A 23,760-nucleotide genomic window follows, 5' to 3' on the forward strand; every position below is an offset into this window, starting at 1 on the left:
GTGCTGAAATCTAATCTCTTTGGATGGCAAGGAATTTGAAAGCATGATTCTCATAATGCTATCTTGACTTACAGTTGTGTTTGCTTACTTAACAGATGTTGCTGTTATGTTATGTTACTGTGCTTTAATAGACCTGATAATGAAGTGAGGAGACCTCAATGCACACATTTGAAGTCTACTCATGGATTAAAGATTATGCTGTCTGTACCACCTAAAAAAAGACCTGAAGAAATCTGGGAAATGCATAAAAAGAAAATGTTTTGGTTAGAAGAGGCTCTTAATAAGATCTAGTCCAAACACAAAACACCACTACTCCCTCCTAATGTGAGTGTGGAAATGTTTCACTGGATCAGGGTGCTCAAAGCCCCATCCAGCCTGACTTAGAGTGTTTCCAAGGATGGGGTATCCCCAGCTTCTACAGGCAACTTGTTCCTGTTGCTTGTCTTGGCACCCCCATGGAAAAAAGGTCATACTTATATTCAGTCTAAATCTCCCCTCTTTCAGTTTAGTCTGTAATTTCTTTTCTGTCGCAGACCTTGGTAAAAAGTCTCCATGTTTTACGCTGCAAAGCCCACAATAAAGTATTGCCCCAGTCACCTTTTCTCCAGGCTGAAAAACCCCAATACTCAGCCTTTCCTCGTAGGAGGGTTGTTCTCATCCTATCATGGTTTTTTGTTGTCTTCTCTGGACCTTCTCTAACTGGTTGCAAGTGTTTTTCGTGCTGGGGACCCCAGAGCTGGACATAGCACTGCAGTGGGGTCTCACCAGGGCAGAGCAGAGGGGCAGAATCCCCTCCCCCCCTGCTGCCCATACTGCTTTGGATGCAGCCCAGGACACATTTGGCTTTCTGAACTGAGTGCACTTTGTGGTGTCATGTCTAATTTTTCATTCATCAGTATCCTCAAGTCCTTCTCTGGTCTCAAACCCTTCATCCAGTCTCTCCAGGGGGTTGCCCTGGGCCAAGTGCAGGATGTTGAGCTTGTCCTTGCTGTCTTCAGAAGGTTTGCATGTGTGCATTCCAAAAGCTTGTCAAGGTCATGAAGTATATAGAATGTAGCTTTTGATAAAGGTCCATTCCCAGGTCTGTTGTTTGCAACTAAAGATAATGAAGATTCGTGGCTGTCTTGGTCACAGTTGATTATGATGTTAAGTTTAAGATAGTTGGCCCTATAAAAGAAAATGTCTGTAGAGATACTACCCAGGATTATAGAAAAGCAGGCTTTTGCCTTTCAAGGGTGTTTGGGTCCTGGCACCCCAGTGGACTTGTGTACAAGGAAAGGCTGCTGAGTGATGTGGTTGGAGGCTCACAAATCACAAAATGATAGAGCTTTTGGTCCTCAGAGAAGTGAGGAGGTGGATCAGCAGAACTGCCGCCTTGGACTTCTGGAGGACAGACTGTGGCCTTTCAGCTTTATGTCAGAGCAGACTTTGTACAGTATGGAATATTCCTTCAGTCAGTTCAGATTGGTTGTCCTTTTCATGTGGTTTGCTCAGCCCCAGCCTGCTGTCGTGGGGGTGCAGAATCTTGGGGAGATGGTGCTGATGCTGGGCCAGGGCTGCTCAGAGTTAGCCAAAGCAACACTCTGTTACCAGCATCTCACCAGTCCCTGACACAGCACAGCAAGTTTTGGGCTGCTGTGGGGAAAAGAGCCCAACCCAGCCAGACTCAATACAATCTGCAAGAAGGCTGGAAAGAGGATCCAGGGAACAAACAGGCCTGTCAGCCTGACCTCAGTGTTGGGGAAGGTCATGGAACAAATAATTTTGATTGCCATCACAGGATGAGCAGGGGATTGGGCCCAGCCAACACAAGTTTAAAAAGGCAAATCCTGCTAAATCCACGTGATCTCCTTTGACAAGGTGACCTTAGTGGATTAGGGAAAGACTGTATGCTTTGCGCCTGGGCATTAATGAAGTCTTTGACACTATTTCCCCCAGCATTCTGCTGGAGAGACTGGCTGCCCATGGCTTAGAATGGTTTCACTCCTTACTGGGAAAAAAAATGGCTGTGTGGTTGGGCCCAGAGAGTGGAGGTGAGTGGGGTTACATCCAGCTGGCAGCTGGTGTTATCTGTGACCTGGAGAAGGCCTTGAGTGTAACCTCAGTAAATTTACAGACAACACTGCATTGGGCGGGAATGTCCATCTGCTGGAGGGGCCTGCAGAGACCTGGACAGGCTGGATCAGTGGGCTGAGATTAATTGAACAAAGACCTCAAGGCTCAGTGCTGAGTCCTGCCTTTACAATAACACCAGGCAGAGCTACATGCTGCGGAAGGAGTGGCTGGAAAGGTGCTCAGCAGTAAAGGACCTGAGGGTGCTGGTCGACAGCAGCTGCACACAAGCCAGCTGTGCCCAGAAGAAGGCATCCTGGCCTGTATCAAAAATGGTGTGACCAGTAGGAGCAGGGATAGTCCCAGCAGGACAGTCACCCTAAACAGGGCACTGCTGAGGCCACACTGCAAGTCTGGTGTCCATTTCTGGGCCTCAGTTCAGGAGAGATATTGTAGTGCTTGGAGCCAGTCCAGAGAAGGGCAATAGAGCTGGGGAAGGGTCTGGAGCACAAGTCTTGTGTGGTGGCTGAGGGAGCTGGGGCCGTTTAGCCTGGAAAAAAAGGCTCAGGGGAGACTTTGAGAGCATCTTCTCTAAAGAGACAATGACAAAAAAAGTGGAAAGGGGCTGACATACCACTAGGAGAGGTTTAGATTGGCCATTTGTGATAGATTTCTTCTTCAAAGGGGTTCTCAAACCTTGGAACAGGCTGCCCAGGGAGATGGTGGAGTCACCCTCCCTGGAGGTAATTAAAACATGTAGATGTGGTGCTTTGGTACCTGGTTTAGTGGTGGGCTTAGCAGTGCTGATAGGGGTTGGGCTCAGTGATCCTAAAGTCTTTTGCAACAGAATTCTTTATCAATGCTAGGAATGTACTATTATACTATGTTTCAAATGCATGAAGAGCTGGCATTGACTGGCCCTTGCTTGCACTTGAAGAGCCATAGATGAACAGTTGTCCTGAGGATCCCTGCTAGAGGTTTGTTTTCCACGTTATTGCCCTCTTTCCATGAACAAGAGGGACTGAAGGCAAAGTTCCTTAGAGCTCCAAAGAGTTAGGTAGGTAGTAAGTGTACATAAATTATCAATTTGATTGATAAACCTCCCTGCATGGACTAAAATCACAGCTGGATATAGCAATCTAAATTTGAGTTTCTTTCATGTAGCAGGTGAAATGAACCCTCTGTATCAATAACCAGTACAGAGAATGTTTGTATCTGTTAATTCTGCCACCCAGTTAAGCATCAGTTTTGTGTAGTAGTAGACTATTAAAAAAAGCTCCTTCTAGGATGAATTGTAAACCTGTCAGCTTTTCCATGTTGTTGCTTGCTTGGAATATCAGGATTGTCTTCCTCCTGCGGTTTCTTTGCAGGAAGCTCTGTGAGCTGTGTTCATTTTGGAAGGGCAGTCTACTTCAGAGTAGAGCACAGATGCTGTAAATGCACTTGAGTTGGTCCATATGAGCTGCACTATGTGGCAATACACTGAAAGTGAGTGGATGAGGGAGGGCACTGTTTGAAGCTCTCTGTGCTGTTGATACCTTCTTCACTGAGGAGACCTTGGCACAGTGTGTGGCCTGGGATGCTCTGATACATGAGGTGAGTGGAAACACTGGTGTTTATTTGCATGTAAAATATAATTTTAATGCAAAAGCTTAATTTATTTTTTAAGTGGTTTTGTTGTTGTTGGGATTTTTGTTTTTTTGTCTATTTGGTTTTGCTATAAAATAAATATAAAGTTCTGCTGATTCCTCCCCACGCCAGTGGATGTTCTTGCTCAGTCTTGGGGTTTGTGCACTCATGTTGGAGCCCAGGGGCTGAGAAAACTGGAGGGTGGCAAAATCTGCTTGTCCTCTGCAGAAAAGCACATTTACTAGGCTAGTTTTCAACACTTGGATCAAATGGTGTCCACTGGTCTTGGTCAATGTTTCTAACAGTAATGTTTTTTTCACTAGGTTTTGGTAGGAAGTGTTTTTCCACCTTTTAACCTTAGTTGAACTCATGCCCCCACTGTGGCTTGATTCAGTATAACTTCACACAAACTTGGAAAGCTCTCAGATTCGATGCTAGTCTGTGATTCAGCCATAAAATGACAACTGGAAAGTGTATGTCATTTGGATGGTTTATTTCCAGATGTCTGGCAGTCTGCTGGCTGGGTTCCTACTGGGCAATCAGTCCAGTCTGATGGGTGCTGGAGTCCCAGCTTTTTGCTTGCACTGTCAGGGAGGGACATTTGGGAGTTGTGGCCTGAGCATAGCCAGAGCAGACAATTTTACCAGAGTGAACAAACATGTAAAACTGTGGGTGCTTAAAGGGATGCAGGGCAACCCCAAGGGCCTGCACAGCTGCTGTGCATGACTACAGTGGGGTGTGAGGACCTAATGAACACAGCTGCCCATCTGAAAACAGTCAAGGCAACAGAAGGAACTTGCTATAAGATGGATCACCCAAGAAGGACCTTGAGATAATCACAGAGAGGAGAAAATGACAACAGAAAGATGCTAATTCCAAGCCTGATGGAGGTGAAATTTGGTTAACTCAGCCTAGTTGACGTGTCCAGACAAAACATTCCCACTCTGGCAAGCTGTGGGAAAGGAAGCAACTGCTCATACTCATGCCACCCCAAGTTACAGGAACACCTGTGACCAACGTGTGGATATCTGGAACCTGGACTGTATAGAGGTGGTTCCTCCAGAAGAATGGCTTCAGGATGCCCCCACTGAGAGGCCCAGGGTGAAGAAGCAGCAGTGGGATGCTGCTGGAACAAACCATGGGTGGTGACTAGTTTCTGTTTGATATCTCTCTCCTCTGCCCTGCTCCTTTTTTTCTATTTCTTTTTTCTACCTCACATTTACAGTTTAAAAAATCAATCCTTATTACTGGCTTTGTCATATGGTCTCAGTAACACCTTAATTCAGACAAAAGCATCTCTCGCTGTGTGGATCATAACAGCATGAAGCCTCGGGTATTGTGTGCAAGGTGTCCAGCTATTTTTAGGAAGGTGTGCCATGACTTGGTGGAGGAGCAGAGGCAGCAGAAGCAGCTGCTGGAGCACAGGTTGGGCCTGCACTGTGGGACTAAAAGGGAGGGCTGCTGTTGGCAGCAGGTGCCCCTCCCAGCTCTTTTGGGCTTCTCTGGGGCCAGTTTTCCATCAAAAAAAGTAAAAATGAAGCCGTTGGTCTCCTGTTGCAGATGACTGATGCAAAAGCATACAAGCTGGTTGCCAGCCTTTGGAGACACCAGGATAGGAGAACTGAGCCATGTGCTGGTGAAAGACTTCATTTGTCTTGAAGAGGTTTAATGGGCATTTGAAACCTACAGATTATGCTGACCAAAAGATTATGCTAGGATTCTCTTAAGAAGAAAGAGAAAAGAGGAAGAGTTGAATCTCTGAACATTTCCTGTCCTCCTCCTGCTCTCATTTACTGGAGTACCCACAGTAGTGTTCAGCTCAGCAGCCTGGGAAGGAAGGGCAGTGTTTGTGTGCTGAGAAAGTGTGGATGGCCAAGCCAACAAGAGACAGCTGGGACAGATTTGTCCAGCTATTGCAACAGTAAGTAGTACAAGAACTGTACAAAAATTATGGCTACCGCTGGGAATGACTACAGGAGATTGCTTGATGTATTTGCTTGAATAAGGTTCTTTTGGCAGCCATAACTTGCTAGAGATACTGAGGAAGAAGGTTTTGGGAAAATATTTTTGCTCTGGTCCATCTTTTATATTTTCCTGGAAATTATTTTCATGCTTTGTAGATGCTAAACTTCAAAGGATGTTCTGTTTCCTCTGTTGTCTCATCCTGAAGGACAGGAGAAGTTGAGTCCTCTGATGTATCTGGAGCAGCAGCAAAAGATGATCCTGCTCCTCTCAACACCAAGCTTTGGCTGCAGCCCTGCTGTTGCTCAAAGTAACTGATGTCTGTGCAAGTCTACCCAGAAGTTTGAAGTATCCAGGGAATTAGGCTTGGAAGGTTGACATACTTCAAGAGAGTTACCATTTTAAAAGTAAATTGAACATTTTTTTTCCTGAGAACTATGAGGAGATTGTGTCCTGCTGATAGAAATTATCTCTGCCTGCTGAAAGTTGAAGGCTTAGGCTGAAATCCAAACAGCAGTATTATGGCTGTATTTGGGTTGTATTTCCAAATTTCAGTGGCAGGAGTCTGTGGGGATGGTTTCTGTGAGAAGCTGCCAGAAGCTTCCCCCATGTCCAACAGTGGGCTTCAGGACAGACCCACTGTTGGCTAAGGCTGGGCCAGCAGTGACAGCAGGAGCACCTCAGAGACAACAAATTGAGCAGGGAGAAGTTTTGTGCAGGAGCAATGGCAGCCAGGGGAGGATGAAGTTAGAATATGTGGTAGAAACAGCTCTGCAGACACCAAAGTCAGAGGGGGAGGAGGTGCTCCAGGTGCCAGAGCAGAGATCCCCCTGCAGCCCCTTGTGCAGACTGTGGTGAGGAAGCTGTGCTCCTGCAGGAAATCCATGGTGGAGCAGAGATCCCCTGTAGCCTGGGGAGGATCCCACACTAAAGCAGGTGGGTGCCCAAAAGAGGCTTTGACCCTGTGGGAAGCCTGTGCTGGAGCAGGACCTGTGGTCCCGTGAAGAGAGGAGCCCACGCTGCGGGAGGTTTTCTGGCAGGAGTTGTGACCCTGTGAAGGACCCACAGTGGAGCTGTTTGTGAAGAACTGCAGCCTGTGGAAGGAGTTCATGGAGGACTGTCCCCCTTGGGAGGGATTCCTGCAGTGGATCAGGAGAAGCGTGTTGTCTCTTTGGAGGAAGAGCGGCCGAGACGCATGATGAACTGACCACAGCCCTGCACTGCAGGGCGAAGGAGGTAGAGAATTTGGCAGGGAAGCTGAGCCTGGGGAAGGTGAGGATGGAAATTTTTTAACACTTGTGCAGACACAAAACTCAAATTGCAGCTGAATTAGTTTTTGAATGGCTTTTTTTTTTTTTTTTTTTTTTTTTTTAAACAGATTTCCTGCTGTGGGTGCTAAACTACTGCCTCTAAAAGGGTTAACATTTGAAAGTTCTTATTATATGTGCTTTAAAATGGAAAGCATTGTTTTCACATGAAATATGCTTTCTTGAGAGATATCATGGAGAATTGAATAATTGCTTCAGAAAATGCCCTATTTTGCAGCAAAAATATTTAGCTTGAAGAATACCAACCCTGCAAGCAAACAGCATGCACACGAAAGTCTCTCTCAACCCAACTGATCATGTGTTAAATATGTTAAACTGTTGAAAATGTAGACAACCTAGTAATGTTCAATAGATGTTTCATGTAACTAGTCTACAAAAACTGTACATTTTTATATAAGAACTATCATATAAATATTTTATGTACATATTGTTAATATTATTGCTTTAAATTATACATTAAAACATTTTCTATATGATAGAGCATTGAAACGTACTTAGTACAAATGATATCTGCACATTTCAAAATACAGAAAGGAAAAGCAACCAACATTTTTAACCAGAAGAATGCAATCAAATTTTCAGAAGCTGTCTTTCCATGACAGCAATATCTATTGTTCTGAGATTTCAGTACCTTTGGAGGTGTAATGTACAAATGTGTAATGCAGAAATTATCATAGTAGCTGTGGTTGGTGCATACTGATGACAAGCTAGGAACTGAGGCACTAGTGTGCAGATAAAACTGAATTAAAAGTCAACCATTAAAAGTGAACCATAGGTTCATTTCATCATGAACCTAGAGCTGTGCAGTTATTCTGATTGATCTCGATTAATATGAACATGAAGCTCAACAGATTATAGATCTCTTTGGGATCCTTTCTTTGCATATGCCAAAAATGTAAGATTTTTCTGATGGGGTAAGAATGCATGAATGAAACTCAGGCACTGACAGGCCTGAGCCTGTGAGTGGTTTGGTCTGGTTTGTTTGGTTTTAACTGTATAGCTCAGTAAGTTTTGAATCTGTGTGCTTGTTGATTTTTCTTCTATCTGTGTCATATACATAAACTATTTTCCTGACCAAAAAGAGAGAAAATTGAATTAGGGAAAAAAATTTGCAGAAATGCTCTACTATAGATGATTATAACAAGGAATTCAAAATGTGTGCCACAACTGAAAACCATGAAACATTACATTTCCTTTCATGTGAAGCTTGGTGTGATCTTCATTGTTGGGAATAGCAGGAAGTATTATTTCTGCAGTGAATATACTATACTTTCAGTAGTGGTGAAGCATAAAGCTTAGCATGAATAAATGCAGATATAAATTGTCAGGTCACATTTCAGTGAGAATTCATGTTAAGCGGTAATATAAATGGAAGAGCTTACAGTGAAATGAAATTTGTAATAAAAATATCAAATCTGCCTATGAGAGTCTTTTAAGGAAATCTGTTGTACTGAAAATATTACAATTTTGTTTCAATAGACATTAACATAGCATGACTAAGCTAGAGCATTTCTACTGGATAAATGTGATATGAATTAAGATCTGATTCAGCAGAAGAACTGTATCTTCTTCCATGTGGAGCATCTTACCATACAAGACAAACTATCTTTTCTAAGAATATGAATGCTGCACTTAAGGAAAATAAAATAAAAAATAGTCAGTTGTCACAATTTTTAACTTTAGAATACTCAGGCACTGAGCTTTGTAGTTGCTGAGGTGTTTTAGTGATTTAAATTCCAGCATTCCCTTTTAGCAGAGCTAAAATGTTCTCATGTGGACATAACTGCTTCCATCTTGTTTGTGCTTGGTTTCCTTCAGCAAGCACAGTGGTGTCAGAGCAGTGTGGCAGAGACATCACAGCCTGTGGATGAAGGTGCAGAGCTGAAGGTGCAAAATCAGTTTTCATGGGTGCTCAGCAGATCACTTCTAGTCCATGTGTCATGTGGAGATAGAAGGTTGTCTGGATCAACAGCTGTGAAGCTTTTCATGAAATATGCTTAAACTAAAATGGCTTATCAGAAACCACAAGTAATCTTGGCATAGGTAAGTGATCACAAGGACATTTCTAATGAAATTTTGTGATTTTTTTTCAAATGTAGTGTTTCCAAATATGCTTAATTTCATATTAAGAATGAAAACAGGTAAGGTTTTGAAAGTCGCACTGCAAGAACAGCCATGTTGCAGGAAACTGAAGGTGTATTGATCAGAGTAGTCTGCCACTGTCAGTGTTCACCATTAGATGCCTAAAAGAGAGTGTGAGAAAAGGAAAGATTATACTAAAATTTCTCCCAGTAAGCAACTCTCAGTGGAACTTGCTTTTCAAGTCCCAAGATGGTGTTCAGGCAGGGCAGATGCTCAGCCATCCAGTGGTGGATTCCACCACCACTGTCAGCACATAGAATTTGCCTTGGCAGGTTTTTGGGACTGCAGTCTAACTCCCCATAGTTGTATTTTGATCATTGTTCCCCATACCACAGAGGCTTTACTTGGCCTGCTTGATTGCAGTGCATGTTTCACAGTTAAGGATAATCTGGGAAATAGTGTCCATGGTTAAATCCACCCCTCTATCATGAGCCCATCTGTATTGGGCATCTCTTCCCTGATGACCTGAAGCATCACGGTCCCAATGGGCCAGAAATAATTCACCCTTTTTTTGCCAGTCCAGATCCACCTGAGACACTTTAATCTTGGCAGTCAAATCCACCTGTCCATTGTTGTGATGTTCTTCAGTAGCCCAGCTCACAGGTGTGTGTGCGTCTGCAGGATGTGATTTTACAGCCAGCTTTTCTATCCAGGCAGTGATGTCTTGTCAAACTTCAGCAGCCCATACAGATTCACTTCTGTGCTGCTAATTTATAATTTTCCAATGATCCAGCCACCCTTACAGATTTTTGCTATGAGTCAGTGTATAGTGCTGTCCCTTCCTCGTGTTCAGCAATATCTAAAGCTATCTGGATGGCTTTCTGCTCTGCAAATTGACTTGATCCAGCTTGTCCTGCAGTAGCTTCTGCAACTTGCCATGTAGTACTACATATTGCAACTTCCTTTTTGATTTATCCCCATGATTCAGCAGGAACCATCAATGATGAGGGCATGTTGCTTTCCTTTTGCTGGTAGCTGATTGTATGGTGGGCCTCCTCAGCCTCTCCTTTTTTGTCCTCTTCATCTGAAGATAGTCCAAAATGTTTGGCTTCCTTGGTTTCTAAGATCCCTGGGTGATGGGTGTTTCCTATTTGAGCTTGCTGTGTGATCAGCACAACTCACTTACTCCATGTAGTGTCAGTGGCATGATGTGTGGCAGGGACTTTCCCTTTGAACATCCAGCCCAGCACTGGCAGTCAGGGTGCCAGGAGGAGCTGTGCTTTGGTGCCCATCACTTCTGAGCAGCTCAAACCCCTTCATAAGCTGCCAGGATCTCTTTTCCAGGTGGAGTGTAACAGGCCTTACATCTCTTGTATCTCTGAGTCTGGAATCCCACTGGTCGTCCTGAAGTCTCCCTGGGTACTTTTTGCCAGAGACTCCAGGAAGGACCATTCTCCCCAACTGCAGTACAGAGCAAATTTTTCACATGTGCTCCTACCCTGGCTGGTCCAAAGGCTGCTGCATGAGGAATCTCCTGTTTAGCTCATTCAAAAGCTGTTATTGTTCAGTACCTCACTTGAAATTAATCTTCTTCCGTGTCACATAATATAGAGAGGGTTTACAATCTGACCATAATCTGTAACATGAATCCTCTGGAAACCCACGGTGGCTTGAAAACGTGTGCTTGCTTCTTGCTGGTTGGTGGGGTCATAGCTGCTTGTTTGTTGACCACATCCATTGGAATCTGATGACATCCCTCTTGCCATTTTACTTCTAAAAGCTGAATTTCCTGGGCAGATGCCTCGAGTTTGCTTTGCTTTATGGCAAAACCAGCCTTCAGGAGGATCTGGATTATCTTCTCCCCTTTCTCAAAAACTTCCTTTGCTGTGTTGCCTCATACAATATCATCGATGTACTGCAAGTGTTCTGGAGCCTCAGCCTTTTCCAGTGCAGCCTGGATCAGTCCGTGGCAGATGGTGGGGCTGTGTTTCCACCCCTGGGGCAATCAGTTCCAGGTGTACTGGATGCTCCTCTAGGTGAAAGGAAACTGAGGCCTGCACTCTGCTGCTAAAGGAATGGAAAAAACACATTAGCAATGTCAATGATGGTACCACTTTGCTGTCCTGGACTCCAGTCACACTGGAGTTCCAGTGTGTCCAGCACAGCAGCAGTCAGCAGTCAGAGGTGGTGGTTCAGGGCACTGACAGTCTGTTGTCAGTCTCCATGCTCCATTGGCCATATAGGACTACTTCAGGGTCAGCAAATCTTGCTGACAACTCCCTGGCTCTCCAGCTCCCAAATAATCTCCTGGATGAGAGTCACAGAGTCCTGGTTGATGTGCTATTGCTGACACTGCACTGTTGCAGTAGCCATCAGTATCTGTTCTTCAACCCTCAGCAGTCCCGTAGCAGGGAGTCCTCTGAGAGATCAGGCAAGATCATCCCTGAGACAGTACCTTTCCCTCACAGCTGACACAAGCTTTCTCCGGAGGCTGGGAGTATCTGTGCTCTTCTCAATCCTTGTCAATGCCCACATTCCAGGAGAGAGATCCCAGCTGCTTGGCTTCACCACCATCCAGTTTCATGTCATGTGCCATGACATCCCAGAATTAGAGCAGCCAAGGGCTTTCCTGACTGGTGGTTGAAATCTATTTGTATATCTCACAGCTCATCCAGGTGGTTATCTCTGGCCATGCCTCTTCCTGCTGTTTTGAGGGCTCTGCTTCCTCTTCATCCCTCATGAAGTGAACTGATTACATGTTGGATTTCTTTTTCTGTAAAGCGGTGACTGCTGCTGGCAGGGGTTGTTCCTCTGGTTCAGCAGCAGTTTGAGTGGCCATGGTGGCTGTTGGTCTGCTTTCTTTCTCCTCCCCCTGGAGGCGATATTTACTGTGTTCATGTCTCTCTGGAGCTACTACAGCATTTTTCTTTGACATATTTCAGCACTTAACACTGTTTCAGCACTTTAACAGGCTCCTGTAGATGCTTGTTGCTAAACCATTGTGGGTGAACTGCTAAAGCATTGGAGAGATCCTCTAAGCACTGGCCTGTGTTGTCCTGCCATTACTGTCCCACTTCAGGGATCTCTGAACAACTTCCCTAGAAATCTTTCTTGGCTCCAAATATGGTGTGCACTGCACTGGTGGACGTAGCAGCAAGAACAGGCTTCCCTTAACATCTAAAGGGAATTCAGAATTCTTAAATGCTGTTGTAACAGGTCTGAAGGGGGAAAGAGGGGTGAAGAGCTGGGGAAAATCATCCTCCTATTTCCCCCCCATAGCTTGGATACCTTTAATAATGGACTCCCAAGGATAGCCCCTTAGTTTAAGGGTGGAAGAGCAGCTCTGAGTACACATCCCAAATGACCCTTGACGTTACCATGTCATGAGCTGATATCAGACTGTGCAACAGAGCAATCCTGTGCCAGGGGCACAGGGTGTGGGGAACAGGGTGAGGTGCACAGTACGAGGGGCACAGTACGAGGACCTCAGGGCGAGAGGTGCAGGGCAAAAGCGAGGGGCGCAGGATGAGGGGCACAGGGAGAGGGGCACAGGGAGAGGGGCACAGGCCGAGGGCTGCAGGGCCTTTGGGCCTTTGGGCCTTTGGTCCATTGGGGCCGTTGGGCAGTTGGGCAGTTGGGCAGTTGGGCAGTTGGGCTGCTCCTGGCGCACTTCGGCTTCCAGAGCTCCCACCACGTTCTCTGCAGAACCACTGCCTGCTGTGCCAGAAGGAGATTCTTCCTGCCGCCTGAGGAACCTAATCTACACCCACATATCAGGTAAAGAAAAAAAACAAACAGAATTTGGAAGGAAATGCTTTGAAATAAAATCATACGGACATACACACAAGTCCTGTTTGCTCTCCAGAATCAGCAGAGGGAGCTCCCAAAGTTCACCCCATCAAGTTGGCTTCCAGCATGGATGAAATGGATCCTTCTCATTTGTTTTCTATTAAGTCATACATAAATTTAATTTAAAAAAAAAAAAAAAAAAAAAAAAAAAAAGTGAACACCCCAAAATCTTTCTGGGAAAATTCTCATATTTAAAAGGCTGGGAGGTGAGTTTTCCTTTCATGTATTTGTACGCCAATGAAAAGGGAACAGAATGGGGCATGCTTAAGAATGTTTCAAAAAGTTGGGGGTAACAAGAGCATAAAAGGTAGTGAAACTACCTTTATTTTCTTTTCTTCTAATTTTTGATGCTTTCCTTTGGTCTGCCTTTATCCATTCATCATATCTAAACACAAAATGTAATTGTACACGTTTACGGGTTTTAACAGGAAATCACGACATTTGTAAGAGAAATTATTGAGAAAAAAGAAAAGAAAATCAGGAGCCATATAAAATGTAGTTGAGGTTTGAATAAAGAAGTCATTTTTGTACTTGTCAATTTGCTAAGTTTGAGCTAAGGTTCTGTTGTCCATGTATGGGGACACAGAGGATGAAGGCTTTTTTACACTGACAGGTAAGAGCAAAAGGTGTGGTTTTTTCCAGTCCGCACTGTACAGTATGGTCTCAGGTAAAACACACTATCCAAATGAAAATTCAGTATGGTTCTCTAGCAGGTTTACTTCATATATATATATACTGTAAAAAATTAATAATAAATAAATTCCTGAGTCTAGCTAAAATGTGATTAGGGAGTAAAAATATGCACTTCTGAGCCTGAGTGTCTGCAAAGTGGGTTAGTGGGAGTCACTAACTTTCAAGTCACTGAATTTGCACTAAGGCTTTTAAATACTTTTTCATTTCAAGGCTTCCATTTTATATCAGAATGATACAAAGCAAACACTGGTCCCTAAGCACCAAGGTATTGACAATAGGCATCTTATGATCTAAGGCTGGGCCTGTTCAATCCAAAACCAAAGAGGTGCATTCTCAGAGAATGCCCTGTAGATCCTGCACAGAATTCATAAAGGGAAAACAAGGAAGAAAGATTGTTTTCCCGGCTGCCAGATTTATACTAGCAAAGGAATCACATTCTCAGGAAGACAAGGGCCCTCAAGGAAGTAGCAAGCCTTGGCAAATTTACTAAAATGTTCCAGTATTCCTCTGTGCAGCTTGTAACATGAAAGAATTAAATATTTTTTTAGTCTCATATTCAAATACTGGAATATTGGATGAGGGCTTTGTTCTTTAATTTATTTTCAAATAGTTTCCTTTCTTACCCTTCTCCCCATCCTAACATACTCTACTCCTTAGAAGCTGAAATTTCATCATATGTTCCTTTTTTATTTCAGTAGCTGACTGTAAAGTACTAAACTTGTATATTGGTAAAGCTTCAGGAAACTGAGAAGGAAATTAGTGCTTGGACATGCAGCTTTCTGAAGGGAAGTAAGAAAAGTGTTGACAAAAGTAAGCCTAAATTTTAAATGCCTGAAACACTCAAAAATAACATGTTTTGTGATATTGCAACATATGTTACACAGAGATAAAACAATCACAACTCATTAGTATCTGAACTTCACTTAGAAATGCTTAGAAATGTTGCTTGAAGACACTTCATGTCAAAGATCCAGTTCGCTGTAGATACAGATGAAAATCCTACCAAAAAATCAGCGTCAAACTCCGCAATAGGAGACGTTTCTCCTTGGCAGTGGCTTAGGTGCTCCTGGAAATCACCAGGCCTAGACACAAAAGGGCATCTTGTGTATTCAAGGGAGGGAGAGAAGCATCATGCTTACTCTAACTGTGAGCTTTGCTAGCAAATCTTGCTAGCAGTTAATAAATATAAATAAATAATTTGTCTTACTCTTAGCCAGAGCCAGGATGGGAATCGAAGTCTAGGTGACAGAAGAAGGTCACAAGGGCCTCAGCCTTTCCAAAAGCGGTAAAACACAAAGTACAGTGAATTTGCCTTGTTTTTTTACAGATCTATAGGCAAGTGATGAAGCTTAAAAGATGACAGCCAAGGACAATCAACAGATATGCTGAAACTGAGTGAAGAGGAAGGAGATTTGCAAATTAACTTAAAAGCTGCACAGAAAGCTTCTCTACTTTTTTCAGTTGCTTCAAGTTTTAAATGGCAAAGTATAGGAGTACTTCAACTTATTTCTATTAACTCTAGGATAAAGACAATCAAAAGCATGTACTCCTGCTTACATTAAGTAAAGCACAAGAAGCCATTAGATGAAGGAAAATTGTTTTTAGAAGGCTGAGGCAGCCTTAGAGGTAGGAGGAGTGGGGAGGCATGGAAATCAGGCTTGTGGGCACCACTCAAGAAGCATCCAGACCGTGAGCAACCCCTCCTTGTGGGTGTCCCAGAGACAGAGTCGAAATGGAGCCACAGCTTCACGGCAGGGAAAGTGCCGGGGCGGCGAGCCGTGGGTTCTCCATCCAGCTGGTCAGCAACAGGCGTGACACGCTGTGTGCGTTCCCAGCACTGGCTACAGCAGCTCAGCCCAGGTATGGAGGAGGCCAGGGAGGCAGCGGAGTGGGAATGGGGCTCTGCAGGAGGCCCCGGTGGCTGCAAACACCCGTGGGCGATGAGGCTGGCCCAGAGGGTCCCTGGGTGGGTGTGGGGTGAAAATGGGGAAATGGGAAGCAGGGAGGAAGGGCTGGATGCCACTGTGAGAATGCCATTACATCCCACAGGCAGCATCGTGCAAGGAGGGTGGGAACAAAAGGGTGATTCCTGCTGATCACCCTGACATCTTCAGGACAAGAGGCCCAGGAAGGACTGCACATCTCCCTCCTGGTGTTGTCTTGAACGTGTGCTCATTACCTGGTGTACATTACCCAGGAGTCTCTCTCAGCTGCCCATCGGCTTTCCCCAGTTCAGGTAAGCAAAGCTGCTCCCCCAAGCATGTTCTGTAGGCCTCTGAAAGGGACTGTACAGCTTAGCTACATCATGGCAAGGAAGGGAGCCTTCCATCACTGGGGATACTTTAGAATTTTCTTGCCAGTCCGGCTGAAATTAAGTATTGAAACAAATTATCCTCTAGAAACTCCATCATTCTGTTCTCCAGGGGACCGGTTCAGGCTGATGGCTCATAGCACACCCATGAACCAGTTCTGCAGTATCACAGTTTTACCTCTCACAGTATAATCTTTATTCTGACAATTCAACAATTTTTACTTAAAATATATCTCAGAGAGCACTTATATTAACAATACTTTATCCTTACCAAAAACATTCTTTATCAATTAGGCAAACTGGAGACTATAGACCTTCAAAGCAATTTCCAAAACTTCCCAAATTGTTTGACATATTAATTGGAGAAAAAATAAATCACAGCTTTAAAGTGAACATAGCAAAACAGAAAAAAATAATAAAACATGCAATTTCCTGTCTCTGAAAGAGCACCAAAAGAAATTCAGGGGATGGGGGTATCGGGGCCAAAACAGCAGGCATCCCCTTTCCACTCCTCTCAGTTGGTGGGGCACGTCTCTTCTCCGCTCTTCCCGCACTAGCTTGACTGAGATGATCAGAACAGCCAAGCTGGAGGCAGGATGGCCTGAAGTCACAAAGGGATGCTGCCCAGAGGGAATTATGGTGGGAGTGACCGAAAGGCTGGGAGAGGGCATTGGCTTGAGGGAACAGAACAGGGCTTGCATTCCCTAGTTGGGAAAACCTTTCTGGCTCTCCACACAACTCCTGCTGACACTAAGGGCTGCAACAGAGTGTCATCTGGCTACTTCATCATCTTCATCTTCCTCATTCTCTCTTCCGAGCAGATTATTCACGCTGACAGGTGGCAGCACATGTGTGGTCCAGTTCTTCTGAGTCTCAGCCTGATCTTTGATAGCTTCATTCTTATTTCTCCTTAAAGGCTAATTCTGAGCTACAATACATCAATATTACACCTATTCTTATCTAAACAATGCAACATTAACAAAGCTTTCTATACTATATAGTCCTACCTAAAACCTAAATAAACCTAAGAAAATCTCTAAAGATGAAATCTACTAGCTCTGGAAGAGCTCTTCTAAAACTCTGGGCATGGGGGAATCTGGGCCAAAACAGCAGGCATCCCCTTTCCACTCCTCTCAGCTGGTGGGGCACGTCTCTTCTCCGCTCTTCCCGCACTTGCTTGGCTGAGATGATCAGAGCGGCCAGGCTGGAGGCAGGATGGCCTGAAGTCACAAAGGGATGCTGCCCAGAGGAAAAAGGTTCAAAAGAAAGGATTCCTTGTTACTTGGCAAGACCACAGGCTCCAGCAGGATTGCTCTGGCTCCCGGGAAGATGCACAAAGAGGACCGAGGGCACCATCTGCCCCTCGGCCTTCCTGTGCCGCACCTGTCTCAGCCAGGCCCACGTGGCCCACCCTCCTCTTCATCCCTTCCTGCGCGGCTCCTCAGCTCCCAGGCCCTTTGGCCGCTTTGCATTTTCTCACCTCCAGCAGCTCCTGGGCAGACCAGCGCCTGTCCTCGTCTGCCTGCAGGCAGCAGCTCAGGAAGAGGCGCAGGAGAGCCGAGTGGTGCCGGGGGTTCCGCAGTTGTGGGGGCCCGTTCCTTTCTATCAGTTCACCAACCTACAGGAAATGGAAGAGGACACTGCAGCTGCTCCTTTCCCAGCCACAACAGCTCTCAGCACACGCAGTCCCCTTTAGAAGCTGCACCTTACCCTCAGACGGGCTTCCTTCTGGAAAGGAGCTTCCCCTTGCACCATTTCCAGCCCCATGATCCCCAGCGACCAGATGTCCACTTTGGGGCCGTAGGCTTCTCCTCTCACCACTTCTGGTGCCATCCAGCCGGGAGTGCCCACCCTGGAGCTGCGCTTGCTGTGCTCAGGGCTGAGCTGAGCGCAGAGGCCAAAGTCAGCTGAGGAGAAAAACAAAGCCTGTCAAAGGCAGCTCCCCCTGCCAAAGCGGGCAAAAGCATTGCCCACGCCAAGCCTGACCAGGCCACCTCGCTGCAGCCGGCTGCAAAGGCAGCCGTGCTCTGCTCCCACGGGGCTGGAGCCAGCAAAATAAGGCACTGGCTGCCACAAAAACACCCTCACCTCCCACACACTGGCCCAGCAGCACTTGTGGGCACCTGGCAGTCACCCAAAAGCAGCCCCAGAGCACATGCTGGCAACGCTGCACCTGCCCAGGGATACCCACCCAGTTTGACTGATCCGTCCATGCCCACAAGAATTTTGCCGCTTTTCACGTCTCTGTGGATGACTTGGTGGGAGTGAAGGAAATGCAGTCCTTGTAGGCACTGAGAGAGAAAGGACAGAGGCAAGGGGAAAAGTTCAGCACCTGAGTATAAGCTACAGAAAAGGAAAGGGCTCCACGAGACGGACAGCTCTGTCATGGAGCTGAGAGGCAGGGCGCAACATCAGGGTCAGAACAGAGAAAGGGAAAGAGCGTGCTGCTTCAACGCTCTTCAAAGAGGTCTGTCTTCTTGGACAGCATCTGAGATTCCTAAAGCCCTTCCTGATTTTGGTAAAAATCACATGACTTTTGGCTAAGAGGTGTCATGGCAAAGATTTTCTTGAGAGCCTTATGGCAGCAGAGGAGGAAGCAGCACACTAGACGTGTGTCCAGAATCCGATGCCATCTGGCCTGAATGACTCTCCTTTGAAGCTGAGGACATCTCGATTGGACTGAGCTTGAAAATTTGCAAGCCACAAGCCTGCTTAGAGGGGCAAGGAATGCAGGACAGTCAGACAGGCTGCATGCAAAGGCTGAGAGGAAAAGCTGACAAGACAAAAGAAGTGAAAGCAAGCGAGCAAGGGAGCATGAGCACCAGAAGACAAAGAGTATGCAAGTGTGCAAGAACAGAGCCAAGGGAGTGCAAGGAAAGCGACAGGCAGTTCATTCCAGATGTTCCTCCTTCTTTTCCAGGGTGTGACATCAGCTCCAAAAGAAAGGCATGAGCAAGAAATCTCTGCTCTTCCTACCCACCAGCTGACAAGGGCCACGCTGGGCAGGCCAGGGCAAGCACAAGCGGGATCCCTCACCTCCCGACAGACAGCGCCGACCTGTCCTTCCTCCAGGTACACTGCCCTGAGCACATCTGACAACGTGCCGCCGTCCATCAACTCCATCGCCAGCCAGAGTTCCCCATGGACCAGGTAGCTGCAAGAAGAAAACCAGAGCATGGCGAGAGAGCAATGGCCACAGCTTGATCACCCCAGGGCCTCTGCCAGCCTTTTGCACAGCCCTCCAAGCTACGTGTGCCTCAAGAGATCGTTGCACACCCAGTGCCATCTCCTGCCATGCCCTGGCGATGACTAGAGAAATCATCAACAGCTCCTTTTGCTGCCACGCACCAAAGGGCTTGCTCTCTTCTGCCTTGCCCTATCTAAAGGAGCAGCGACATGACAACAGCCCAACCTGTCTAAGTAGGTGACAATATTGGCATTCCTGTTGTCCCTCATGGCCAGGATTTCATTGGCAGCCATCTCCTCGGATCTCTTCCCACAAAGGCGAATTTTCTTGATGGCCACCTGAAAGGTCATTGAAGACCACTAACTTGAGAAGCTGCTCCTTGCCCGAGATCTCAGGGAGCACGGAGCGAGTGCTTGTGCAATGAGGCAGCGAGCTGCGCCAAACTGCCCTGGTACTGGGCAGCAGAGCTTAGGAGAAACACCACAGCCCGGCCCAAGTGCATTCTGCACTCCTAGCCAAGACTGTGCTTCAGAGCAACAGCCTCTTCTGCAGACATGGAGTGGCCACCCAAAGCTCCAGGCTGAGCTCACCGGAGTGGGGAAAGTGCTGCAGAGCTGCAAAATCTGCTGGGGATGTCGACACTTTACCTGTTGTCCCGTGCTGGCATCGAGGGCTTTATAAACAGCTCCAAATCCCCTAGAAAGAAAACGGCAGCAGAGAAAGGCCTTCAGTCTGTGGCAGTGAAAGCAAGGCCAGGCAGGAGATGTCCCCAGGCTGCCTGGCCTCTCTAGAAAATGCCTGGCTGCAGCCTCTCTTCAGCCCGTAGCTCATCAGCCCACCAGCCTCTGCCAGGCAGGGCAGGGTGTGCAAGAGCAAACTCAGCTGCAGCATGAAGAGCAAGGGCTGCTGTAAATCCCCATAGGCACACGCCCAGTTAGGTCTGTTCCAAACCTAAGGGCACGTGTACTCATGTGACTGCATGCACATGTCAAAAAGTGGAGAAAAATCATTTTCCAAACAGTGTGGTTGAGAGTCTGACATTTCTTGGGTGCCAAGGTGCTCTTCTAGGCCATAAAGGTGCAGAGGCAGGAGATCTTCCAAGTCCTGCTGCTTACCACAAGCAAGACATTGGCGGCACCCAGTTGGCTTTGATGATGCCTTTGGACTGCCCTGACTCAGCAGTCCTGAGAGGTGGCAGGAGGGAAAGGCAGAGTTTGACCGTGTTTGGAGCTTGCCTGACTTCACTCTTGATATTGCAGCAGCCAAAGACCTGGCCCACGCTTTTGTATAAGGAGCAGGCATCACACTTACCCTCGTCCAAGTTCTTCAAATGCCGTGTACCTCTGTGTCGGCTGGCCCAGACTCACAATGCCCCCTGAAAGACAAAAGCAGTGCAAGGCACTCACTGTCAAACACAGATGGCAATCCACACATGATCCCAAGTGCAGCCCCAGCGTGGCGAGCTCTGGGCCCTTTGCAGTCACTTGGCTTGCAGCTGCTGAGATCAGCAGGTGGGAGGGCAATCTTCTCCACCTTTCAGCAGCTGGCCTTTCCAAGAAGGGCTTTGTTATTTTGAAGCACAGCATCTCATGTGATAAGGCAAAAGGATGGGCCTTTAAGAACTGGGCCTTCAGAGCAAAGGCAAGGCCTTTGCAGCCTCTCTGCTCACGTCAACTCTCACTGGCAGAGCCACTTAGGAGCACAAAGTGTCCGAGCCCGAGGAGGAGGAGTAAAAGCCACAGGCAGAAAAGAGCCAGAGAGCTGCCTGGGGCCTGCTCACTAGCTAGGGGCCAGCCTTCTGCTCAAGCACAAACAAGCCTCTCTGCTTTTGCCTTTGGCAGAGAAGGCAGCCCAGGCAGAGCCAAGGCAGTCCCAGCTGCCCTCAGAGGCACCAGGAGCAGCCCCAGCGCCCTGTCGCTGCCTCAGAGCACAGGCACAGCTTCTGCAGGGAGAGCCAAGTGCCTCTGAGACACTGAAGCACTGAGGAGGAGCTTCTGCCACGGCCCACAGCGAGACACGCAGACAGCACAGTGCTCTGGCAGACAAGAACTTCACCAGACGTACTCAGGCTCTTCAGGCTCTGCTCCTCTCTCCTCTGGGGCTGCCGGGCGGCACGCTGACGTGCAGGGCGTCTGTGGAGCTGGAGAGGAAAGGATTGCCCGTCAGAAGGGTGGCTGGCACACGTGCTCCGCAGAGCACACGGCAAAGGCAAGGCCTCAGGGAGGTGCTGTCAGCCAGCGCCCGGCCACTTGGGCTGGGGGCTTTTGGATGTCCCCTACTCAGAGGCAATGGGAAAACCCCAAAGGCTACTTGGATACAGGAACTCATGGATCGGCTGTTGTATGCAACATTTTATCAGCTTTTCTGTAAGTGGCCTGCTACAAGGTATTGAGGCATTTGCAAAGATGCAGAAGGAGAGGAGAGCTCGGCCCCAGAGCATTGTTGCTTTTCGACTTCCTTGTTCCCCAGAGCAACTAAGATACCCTGCAGCTGGCATGCAGGTGTCTAAGAAGACAGCCCAGAGCATGTGCCTTTTTGGATCTGTTGCACACATTTCCCCTCTGCATTTCAGGCTCGAAGGAGTGGCCCTTCAGAGCTGCATCCCAGCCCTTGCCATACCCACTGCCCTTTACATAGAGCCAGAAGAGGGGAAATCACAGAGTTTGACACAAGTGGGATTCAGAGTCATGAAAATCCTACAAATATGGGTGAATTAGCTGTGACTCCATCTTGCTGTGCATTTGGGCTGCTGCACTTGGCTTTCTTCTCTTGAAAGGCTTTTCATTGGCAAATGAGGAAAGAGCCAGTGCTGCCTTTGCTCCTGCTGAGGCCAACAGCCGCTTGGGCTTTCTATCAGCCTCCCAGGCTGGCACTCCACGCTCTCCTGCAACAGGTCAAGCTCACAGCTTGCCCCACAATTCTTGCACGCCAGCAAGGTCACAAGTTCCCTCGCCACTCACCAAAGGACTGTCTTGTCTCCAAGCACGTGTGAGGTGACCTGCAGCGAGCAAAGGAAAAGGAGGCAGATGCCCTTAGAAACGTGCCTGTCTTGTGGAGTACCACAGAACAATTTAATCCCAAGAGAGAACATTTCCCCTTTCCCAACGTGCCTCCAGGATCAACCCTTCTTTCCCACGGCAAGGAATAGAACAGCAAGGACGCTCCCCTAGGCTCTGTCTACATTTGGGCCTCTTGTGCCAGGAGGGAAATAGGAACATGGTCACGCAATTGCCAGCTGCTTTTTCACGAGTCAGAGTTCCTGTTCTGCCCAACAGCTCAAGCAATGTTTTCCTCTTCTCTTTGCTGCATTTTATGTACTGCTTCAGAAATTGCATACAGCAATCCCCATCAATATTCTGAAGATCATAGCCAAGGAAAGCTTCCCTCACGGGCCCTCTTCCCTGTGGCAGCTCTCTGCCGAATACCCCTGGGAACACGTCCTGGGGTCAGCAGCAAACTGTAACTGCTTTGGAGTTTGTGCTGCATTGCCAAGGGAACCACCGTCTTGGCACACCATAAAGGGTCAAGTTAGAGAGCCAAGTCCCCTAAATGGCAGAATGTGCAGCCAAAGATGCTTTCCCTCACTCCCAGAGAGAACTGCAGAATGTTTACAAGTGTTTCTGAGGATCTCTTCTTAGAGTCTGCATTTTGCAAGTGGTCTAGGTTGAAGCAGCAAGCTGAAGGAATGACAGACTCCACTGGCACACACTGTCCCGTGCAGGGAACTCAACCTGCTACAGGTTACATTTGAAATACTCTCCAGCCAGCACCTTGTACAGTCAACCCCCTTTGGAACTGTCCCTGTTGGCAACAGATTTCCCACAGTGGGGGCAGCTGAATCGTCATTTTGCTCCCAAATCAACTCAATCACTACTCGGCCATAAAGAGCAGAGTGAAGCACAGGCCAGGTGATGTGACCCCCAGCATAAACCTTCACTTACGAGTCAGCTGCAGCAGGTAGTAGCTGGAATAGGCAATAGAAAAAACGGTGCAAACCACGGCACAGACTTGCTTGATCATTTTAGCAGTGCTCTGCAGGTTTGCACACTGAATGTCAAGCGACGGAAAAAGCGAGACTCCTCTCGGGGTGCAGGCCGTCTGCTGAGAACTCCTTGATCACAAGGATCCTCCCGCAGCCAGCGAGCGCAAGAGCCGCTCTGGACAGCGAGGCCCCGCGCGCCCCGGGACGGCGCTGTGCTGACAGCTCTGTGACGTGGCACCGCTGCCGTGACCTCACAAGAGCGGCTGCTCTGCCTTTGTTGCCGTACTTGTGCCCAGCAACCCCTTCTCCTGTACAGCTGATGCAAAAGAAAAGCCTGTCCGCTTCTCCTCAGGCGTAAAGCACCAGCAAAATTCCTCATGCTCCATGAGCCAGCGCTTGAGACATCCCAAGCAAACTCAGAAAATGCACCGGACCAGCTGGCGCCACAAAAAATGCAATCAAACATGACTTTTGATCTCCAAGGCTTTGACGAAAAGCAAGTGCTTCTAACTTCTGACATCTCAGTTGCTTCTCAAAAGCCAAACTTCTTCAATGACATTCACTTAATGACTGCACTTAAGCAAAATAAAATAAAATATAGTCAGTTGTCACAATTTTTAGCTATAGAATACTCAGGCACTATGCTTTGTAGTTGCTGAGGTGTTTTAGTGATTTAAATTCCAGC

At 47.1% G+C, this 23,760-nt stretch overlaps 1 protein-coding gene across 1 annotated transcript; it reads right to left on the reverse strand.

The window, feature by feature from the left end:
• Positions 1-17,039: 17,039 nt before the first annotated feature.
• On the reverse strand, positions 17,040-23,113 carry LOC130265430 (serine/threonine-protein kinase PAK 3-like). The gene is made up of 12 exons (XM_056514533.1): positions 23,035-23,113; positions 22,054-22,091; positions 21,158-21,233; positions 20,405-20,468; positions 19,741-19,789; positions 19,319-19,431; positions 18,943-19,060; positions 18,098-18,197; positions 17,617-17,813; positions 17,387-17,524; positions 17,078-17,145; positions 17,040-17,043 (listed from the first exon to the last, which is right to left on the reverse strand). Exons 1-12 carry the CDS (start codon positions 23,111-23,113, stop codon positions 17,040-17,042), a joined length of 1,044 nt encoding a protein of 347 aa, XP_056370508.1.
• Between the last annotated feature and the right edge of the window lie 647 nt (positions 23,114-23,760).

The sequence above is a fragment of the Oenanthe melanoleuca genome, chromosome Z, assembly GCF_029582105.1.
Source record: "Oenanthe melanoleuca isolate GR-GAL-2019-014 chromosome Z, OMel1.0, whole genome shotgun sequence".
Taxonomy (NCBI): Eukaryota; Metazoa; Chordata; class Aves; order Passeriformes; family Muscicapidae; genus Oenanthe; species Oenanthe melanoleuca.

What these genes read in the sequence shown, in the direction of transcription:
- LOC130265430 (XM_056514533.1), bottom strand. Translation starts at nt 23,113, where the DNA reads ATGATCAAGCAAGTCTGTGCCGTGGTTTGCACCGTTTTTTCTATTGCC. An exon ending in ATGCCAGCACGGGACAACAG is followed by an intron (nt 19,432 to 19,740) that starts GTAAAGTGTCGA and finishes ATGACCTTTCAG; the next exon opens with GTGGCCATCAAGAAAATTCG. An exon ending in ATTGTCACCTACTTAGACAG is followed by an intron (nt 19,061 to 19,318) that starts GTTGGGCTGTTG and finishes TTCTTCTTGCAG; the next exon opens with CTACCTGGTCCATGGGGAAC.